The sequence below is a fragment of the Alligator mississippiensis genome, chromosome 2 (assembly GCF_030867095.1).
Source record: "Alligator mississippiensis isolate rAllMis1 chromosome 2, rAllMis1, whole genome shotgun sequence".
NCBI classification, from domain to species: domain Eukaryota; kingdom Metazoa; phylum Chordata; order Crocodylia; family Alligatoridae; genus Alligator; species Alligator mississippiensis.
The window spans coordinates 281998678-282006545 of record NC_081825.1 but is presented as its reverse complement, the minus strand read 5'-3'; the positions used below and the strand labels follow the sequence as shown (position 1 = coordinate 282006545).

The 7868-nt window shown below is 40.5% G+C and overlaps 1 protein-coding gene across 3 annotated transcripts in view; it reads left to right on the top strand.

The window, feature by feature from the left end:
- The window catches only part of CCDC85C (coiled-coil domain containing 85C), a 177706-nt gene extending 169950 nt beyond the window's left edge, over nt 1–7756 (top strand). For 2 of the 3 annotated variants that reach the window (XM_014596427.3, XM_006261047.4), the window contains 2 exons: nt 1831–1929; nt 3823–7756. In XM_014596427.3, the coding sequence (XP_014451913.1) occupies nt 1831–1929; nt 3823–3912 (189 nt within the window). In that variant the 3' untranslated portion in view covers nt 3913–7756. The remainder of the gene's footprint in view (nt 1–1830; nt 1930–3822) is intronic. The other variant, XM_014596429.3, reaches the window with a different exon arrangement.
- The last annotated feature ends 112 nt before the right edge of the window (nt 7757–7868 follow it).

Below are 7868 nucleotides of genomic sequence, written 5' to 3'. Positions count from 1 at the left end.
TCTGCATGTACAACTCTACCTATAGTCACATGTGTGCGTTTACATAATGGTCCATGTGGTGAGGTTTGAAGATCTCATTCCCATGAGACTGAGGTGGCCACTGAGATTCGTGGGTGGTGAAGCCATGAGTGATGGAGTGAATCCCAAACACATCAACAAAATCTCATTTCAGCCCCACCCCAGGTTGTGTGACATGCTGTATATTTAACAAGAGAAGCTATTTAAATGCAGTTTAGAAGGCTTTTAAAATGTCTGTGGGTGTGTCTTTTTCCATCTAAAAAGGCAGGCTGCCCTAACGCTATTAGCCCACCCATCTGGGTCCCAAGAGGAGAGAGAGAAGAAAAAAACCCAAACCTATGCATTAACTAAAGATCAGTTTATGTTGTAAGATGACCTGATTTGACAACAGCTGTCAGCCTTTAATCCAGTCATTTAAGAAAGTCAGTCAGAAGTAAGCTTGGCTACTGTGCTTGTCTCCACAGGAATGAGCCTATTTTTGTGCTATTATAGTCCCATACTCCTATGTTTAAAATTTTTTTTCCCCCTTGTTGCTCTGCTAAAAGCCCAAGAAGGTGACTGACTTGGACCCCACCCCAGCAAACATTTACACACATAAATAACTTGATGCGTATGAGAAGTCCCATTGACCCAATATAGTTGTTAAAATAGACAGAAACTGTCTGAATCCACTTCAAGCTTAACTTCTGATAGTATGAAGGAAGAGTGCTGTGCTTAGGTAGAGCTGAATGGAAGTGAGTGCATCTCCAGCAGTGGTAGCTTACAGGTTTGGGGGTTAAACACAGGGTTGGAAGATTATTCCTGCTTCAGAGGCTTTGTGGTGTAGCTGGGAATTGAGTCAGTGTCTCCCAACACAGTGTCTAGACAACCATCTTTTCATCCCAGGGGGGGTCTGTATCAGCCCCGTGAAGGGTGGTCACAGTGAAAGGCGCTGTACCCATTCTGTGCACATTAGAGCCTCATCGGGTAGTGAAGTGTTGGGCACATGCCAGTAAACTCTTTAGAGGGGCAGAATATAGGGGTGGGCACACACCCAGGCCATACTAAGTTGTCTATGTTGCTCTTGTTTGGGGAGGTAAGAGTACACGGAGCAGGCCCAGTGTGTCTCTCTGGGCTGGTACACACAGACCTTTACGGTCAGTAATTGCAGGTAGTTTTAGAGATTTCATTTAGGAAACTGCTAATTTTTTCAGATAAAGGGGATTAATTTGGTTGTGTGTGCTAAGATCTTAGAACTGACAGCTGAAATTGCAAACTAATGCTTTACAGAGGGGAACTTTCAGCTTTCCAGTGGCAATTAAAGATCTTTTTTCCCCACCCCCTTCCTAATGGTTAATGAGATATTGAACTTTAAACCCATTGCTAACTCAAAATGAAACATTGCTTGCCTTGCTCCTCTGACCAATATCATTTGAATAGAAGAGCTACTTTTCTGTGAGAGAGGACAAAGGAAAAATGCATTTTTGTGGTAGGTTTTTTTGATGATGATGACTGGCCAGAAGTTAGATGTATTCCCAGTGGCAATGAAACAGTGGGCAGAGTGCAGGTGAAAAACACTGGACAAAACAAGTGATCCAAAGGTTCCTCAATTTACCACTTGGAGCATAGTGCATGTGGTTTGAAGAGTGACAGGATTCCCTGGCAGACAGGCCGGGGATGGAGATTCCTCTCCCCTCCATTAGGTAATAGTCTGTAAGCACTGAAGTATGGGGAGTAACAGGCGCTATGAGTGTAAATCCTGATAGTGAAATTCCAAGAGACTTGATTTGATCTTTGAGAAGTATAATACTTTTGCAATATGTTTGTCTATAGGTCCTTGAAGTCCATGAAAATTTGGACAGGCAAATGCAAGATAACTATGAAGAAGACCTGAGTGAAAAGGAGAAAGCAATTGTTCGTGAAATGTGCAATGTAATACCTCTCTCCATATTTGTAGCATTTTCTGTAGCATTGTTTTAGTTCCACTGTTTTGTAATCCATACCTTGTAGCCTCTGTTCTGTGCGCGAGTCCTGTTCACGTGTTTTGTTTGAAACCCACAGAGAAATTCAGTCACAAGAGCAATAAATAGAGGCTCTGCTAACGTCCTCTGTGGGCAGGAGCCATATATCAAATACTAACACTTGATTTGATGCACTTGGCAACTTTTGTCTAGAAGAAACATACGGTGAGCGATCTTAAGAGATGCAGACACCACCAGCCTCTCAACCTGTGTGCGGGAGTTGCTTGTCCCATTGTTCACCTGTCTAGAAGATTTAGTTCTCAGCCCTCTGCACTGACTCCGATTTGCAAGGAGAACTCTTGCTGTCCCTGGCCTGAGATCAGGACTTGCTCCTTGTGCTCGAAAATAACCTATAATGTTGTAAAAACTTAGTCATTCAAACAGAATGACGCTGAATCCCGAACCTCTCTGGTGTTAGAATTAGAAGCCTCTTATTTGAAACTCTTTGACACATAATTACATATGATTTTATTTTGTTGGCACCATTAGTGTGTTTGGCTTAGCAGCCTCATTGTAAACTGAGGTTGCCACATAATGTAAACTGAGCACTTGATGCCAGAACATTGCTGTGTCTGAGGTGCATTTACTTGCTGCTGCTGCTCTATTACCTTGAACTCCAGACATAATTATTTAATAAGAAAAATGACTTGGGTGTACACAGCTGATAAACAGTGAGCTCTGAACTGCTGCTAAAATATTGCCCAAACTGAGTTGCATGCTTTTGAGAGTTTTTTTGCTCCACAATAGCAGACTTCCCAGAGCAAGGGTGAGGACTCTTGGATCCTTCTCTTTGAAATCTATATTGCAGGTCAGAGCGTTATTAGGACTTCTGGGTGCATCCATATTGCAGAGAGGAGGCAAATTTTTCCTTAAATTTCTCTCAGTTGCTGTGGGGTGTTTTAAAGCCCTGAAATGGAAGAACAATGCTGGAAAGCTCAATGTCTTATTTTCATGACAGCATCCTTACAAGTATGCCATTAGGCAGTTAGCACAGAAACTGCTTGCTCGCTGGGTATTCTTGCTTACCCTATGCAAAGGCAAATAAAAAATTCTTTCTAGCCCATCCTGAAAAGGGTGAAAAGAATAATTTCTAGTTCCTGCATATACACATCCTATAGGTAATCCCCCCTGGAGGACCTTCAGTTTTAGATATTTAGCGTTGTAGGTAAATTCCAATATTGAACAAAAATGTGCTCCTGGTTTTTTAAAATGGATGTTTTTTAATGCCAGTTTCTTCCAGCAACAGTGCAGGAGGCGTGCCAGCTTTGCAATCCTACATCTCAGAAAAGTCCATGATTTATGGGTTGTTTTTTAATTTAAAGGAGATTTTATTTATCTAAACTCAGAGACTTTTTGATTGACATTCGACAGGGTTCATAGAAATGTTACTGCATCTTGTCCTTTCCTACCTGCTTTGCCCTGCAATGGTCCTTTTCTGTGTTAGCGGATTGTAAAATCTGCTTTTAAAGGACACAGCACATAAATAACATAAACCATTGAATTTTTTTTGTCTTAAAGGAACATCATTTTGTTAGTGTGCCAGTGCTGACCGAGCACTGAACTTGGCTTCCGAGCCTAATTTATTAGTTTGGTATGATTACCTAAGGCAAAACTAGATCTAATTTCAAGACTGACTAATTAGATAAACTCTGGAAAAGCTGTGCACAGTAATTCGACGCATAGGTGCCATCTAATGGCTGTGTTTAGAATTACAGCATAGTTTTCAGAACTGTACTTTAACATAAATAATATTGCTCATCAGCTACAATCTATTTCCCTCCCTCCCTCTTCTCCTGTCTTTCAGGTTGTCTGGCGAAAGCTGGGTGATGCAGCCAGCTCCAAACCATCCATCCGGCAGCACCTTTCTGGGAACCAATTCAAGGGTCCGTTGTAGGAACATTGAATTGAATACTGGGAACCACACTGTAAAGAACGAGAGAGTTAATTGTTTCTAGCTGCCAGTTTTTGGGGGTGTTTTTTTGGTAACTGTTTATATTGTAAATATGGCAGCTAATGGCCTAGTCTGCAGGCTTGGGTGCTCTGGAACCTACATTAAATGGGTCAACCAGACTTGTGTCATTTGTATTGTAGTGCGAATCTGCTTCGTTGTACGGTCTGTATGTAGAATTACGTAACACGAGAGAATTTGTAGGAGGAAAAAATGAAACCTTAACCTGTGGCGATGTTACGATTTGTATCGCTTGTGTCCACCTGTTGTTAATTGATACCTAGGCTGGCAGCTTTCAGCGTGGTTTTGGAACCTCCCGAGGAAACAGCAGTCTGAATCCGCTGGCTTGTTGGCTAGCCGGTTCTTGAGCTACTAATGCTGCTTCACGATCCTTACTTTTGGCAGGGGGGGGACATGCAACTGTTCTCGGGAGATGCTGTATGAAATACTTTTGTGGAGCAAGAAAACGGTGAGAAAGCACCTGGTATGTTGAACTCTGTTGACCACGACAAGTAAGTAGCAGACATGCAGAATAACCCGAGGAGGCTCCATCTCAGCTGCCTAGTGAACTGCTCTTTGTGGAATATATGACACTTAAGATTTCTGCAGTCATAATGTGAATAACTTTCAGTCCTTTAGCCACACACACCAGTATTCAGTATAAAAACGGTAACACTGTTCCTGTAAAGCTTTTGCTGTAAAACACTTTAACTGAGAAGAGTTTCCTCAGCAGTGTTTATGGCGCACAGTATCTGTGAAGGAAGTTCATCCCTTGGAGCCCAGTGTTTCAATAAGTAGCTTGCTGAAAAGAGTGTTTTAACGGGCTTGTTGAAGTCCCCAACTAAATTGGTTACTTTTCAATGTAACCAAAGCAACAATCTTTCAAAGCTGAATAAAAACTATGTAAACACAGGCTGTCAGATAAGACTGCTGCTGCCATTTAAGCTTTATTTTTGTTAATGAACCAAAATGCGTGGGTTTTTCTCTTTCGAGCTGCTGTATATAACACAATATATTTCATCCTTTTTTTATTGTGGAGTAGCTGCTTGCATAGCCATAGTAAGTCTTCCCCGCCCTCCCCCACCTTCCCTTTCTCTTTCATTTTGTCACGCCTGGTCCTGTATTTCTTTGACTGTTCCTTCCCTTTCCCCCCAGATTGTTCACAGGAAACTGGGCTTGGTTATTAACCCACCTTTGTAATATAAGTTTAAAGGGAGGTGCATGTAAGCTTAATGCCACCTCTTCAAAAATTTCATTGGTTCGAAGCTTTCATAACTTCCAATTTTGTCACTTTCCCTCTAGAAGAATCGGTCACAATTGCCTAAAACGCAGTTGAATTAGCTGGAAAAGTTATTGCTGGTAGAGGCATCTCTTTGTATTAGCTGTGAGTTCTGGACTAGGGTTTGCCTCTTACTATGAAGCACCTATCCAAAAGCAGGGAGGGAGCCAGTTCTGCAGGTTGTCAAATAGGTGTCTATCCCATTGTCTCTAATGAGACCACTCACTTGAGTAAGGACTTTGCAGGATTGGGTTCTCGACTGGTAAACAAGAAGGAAGATGGACAAAATAAACATTAACTGGTTAATGTAAAAGAACCCTTGTTTACTCAGGACAGAAGTCTAACTGGGGACAAGAAATGAAGAATGACAGAGAAGTGATTGATTAAAAAAAACCAAACAAAACAACCCAACCAGCTGATTCTTGATTCAAGGTAGTTCACTTCTTGCCTGTCAGGTGCTATTGTGTTGACCAGTGTAACTCTATAGTAGCTTTATGCACAGTGTAGCCTAGAAAAAAATATCTTCAAAGACGGCATTCTGCTTACTTTTAAATATTCGACATCTTTAAAGGATTCCAGATTTCCTCCTCTTTGACTTATTTTGCCCCATTTTCATCACGTGCCTGTCTATACTATCCATTTGTGACTTTTCTTCATTGACCTGAATTTTTCTAATATGAAGGGGTGATGCAGAAATATGGCTTGCTCCTTACAGAATGAGAGAGCAAGGAAAGGTTTAATTTTTCCTGTGAGCCATCAAATGTATATAGGACTGCTTTAGTCCATCTAGTTGAATAACCACTTTAATTATAGCAGTATCCAGCCCAGAAGATTAGGCAGTTTTCAAGGCTTTTGGGGCAGGATTGACTGACTTTAGTGAACTGCAGCTAAAGCAGGGCAGACGTTGGCAATAGACTTTGTAGATTTAATTGTACTGATGAAGTGTTTGCTGTTTTAGTATACTAGATTAGCACATAGGCATTTAGTGATTCCCTCTCAACAAAACTATGAGCTACACTAGCCAGTTTACTAGTTTCACTAGCTATGAAGTATTCACCCACATTTTCCTTTAATCAGATTTTTCTCTCTCAAAATCCTTTTGGTAGCTTCAAGATTTTCTGGTTCTACTTGCAGATTACAAATTCAAAATACAGGGGAAGCAGCACTATAGTTGAGACCTGTTTGTGCTGTAAATCTTTGAAGAGCTGCCTTCCAAGGCAGTCAATGTTTTACTCAAACCACTGAATGCTCCTTTATACTATTATGGTAAGAGTATATTTTGTAGAGCCTCCACTCCTCCAAAAAAAATTTCCTGCCCAGGCATGTGCATCAAAGGTCTGGGTGGCCCTCATGCATACACCATGATCCAGGAGGATCAGAAGTTGCCACCATGTTTTGTAGAATTCTGTTTGATGGCATATGCCCCAAATATACAACATGCGTTGTGGATTTTACAAACATCCATGAAATCTAGTGCTGTATGTTTTCTTTCCTTTTTTAAAGCTTGCTACTCATCATATTAGCTCTGTTTGAGCTAAAAGCGTCTTCCGGGGGGGAGGGGGAAATAACACTCAATGACTTTACAGGATGACTTGGGTGCTAAATTTTCAGTTGTCTAAGTGTTTTATATGCACATTCAATTCACTTAACCTATGCTCCAAGTCTGCAGTGAAACTACCTGAGAAGCTTTGTATAATAAGTTGGAGGGAAAGCTCCCTTGAAATAGTGGCCATTAAATTGATACACTTGGGGCTACTAGCCCAGTCTCCTTACTCAGTCTTGAGGTCCAAAATCCTGCAGCTCTGCGACAAGCAAAGCTTCCAGAGACTTCAAATGGAGTTTTGCCTGCCTTAGGAAGGTGGAATCAGGACCGTTAAGTTCTTTGAGAGACTGAAGCAAACAGCATTTCCATGCCAATTTTTGCAATGCTGTGGTGCAATCCATGTCAGGTGGCTCTTTGCACCTTTAGTAAGACTGCTGAGCACAACCTTGTTTAAGAATGGCACATTTGTATCCAAATATTATTAGATATAAATCAGTGTTAAAGTGACCTTTTATCTTTTTAGAAACTGGGGGGAAAAAGTACTACTGATCTTTTTCAAACAAAGTGCATGACTGTAAAGTGATAAAATTGTATATTTTTCATAATGTGGGGAAAGTCTATTTGTGCTGCTTTTGAAATCAGTTTGAAGTTATGATTTCTGTTAAACCTGTGATCTTTACAGCCCTGATATATTTTCTGTATATGATTTACAAAAAGAGAACTGGAGAAAATTAGCACCTGCTGTTGTGTACATAGCAAAAATCTTTAGACTTTAGCACGCATTTATACCTTTTATTGAACCACTTTGGCTTTTTTGGGGGAGGAAAAAAAACAGTACAGATTTTTTTGATAATGTGTGTAAAACATTCATTTGAAATATTTTAGTAAAAATGAAGTAAGAGATTGTGATAGTGTATACTTTCAGTTGAATAAAATAAAGTACATTCTTTGTAAAATATGAGTCTAAATATTGGTAGAACACTGCTGTTTTTTCTTGAAGTGGGTTGTGAATATCAGCTGTAGCACACCAACACCTACTACTATGACAGAACGTTCTGCCACAATGTAAGTAGGAATATC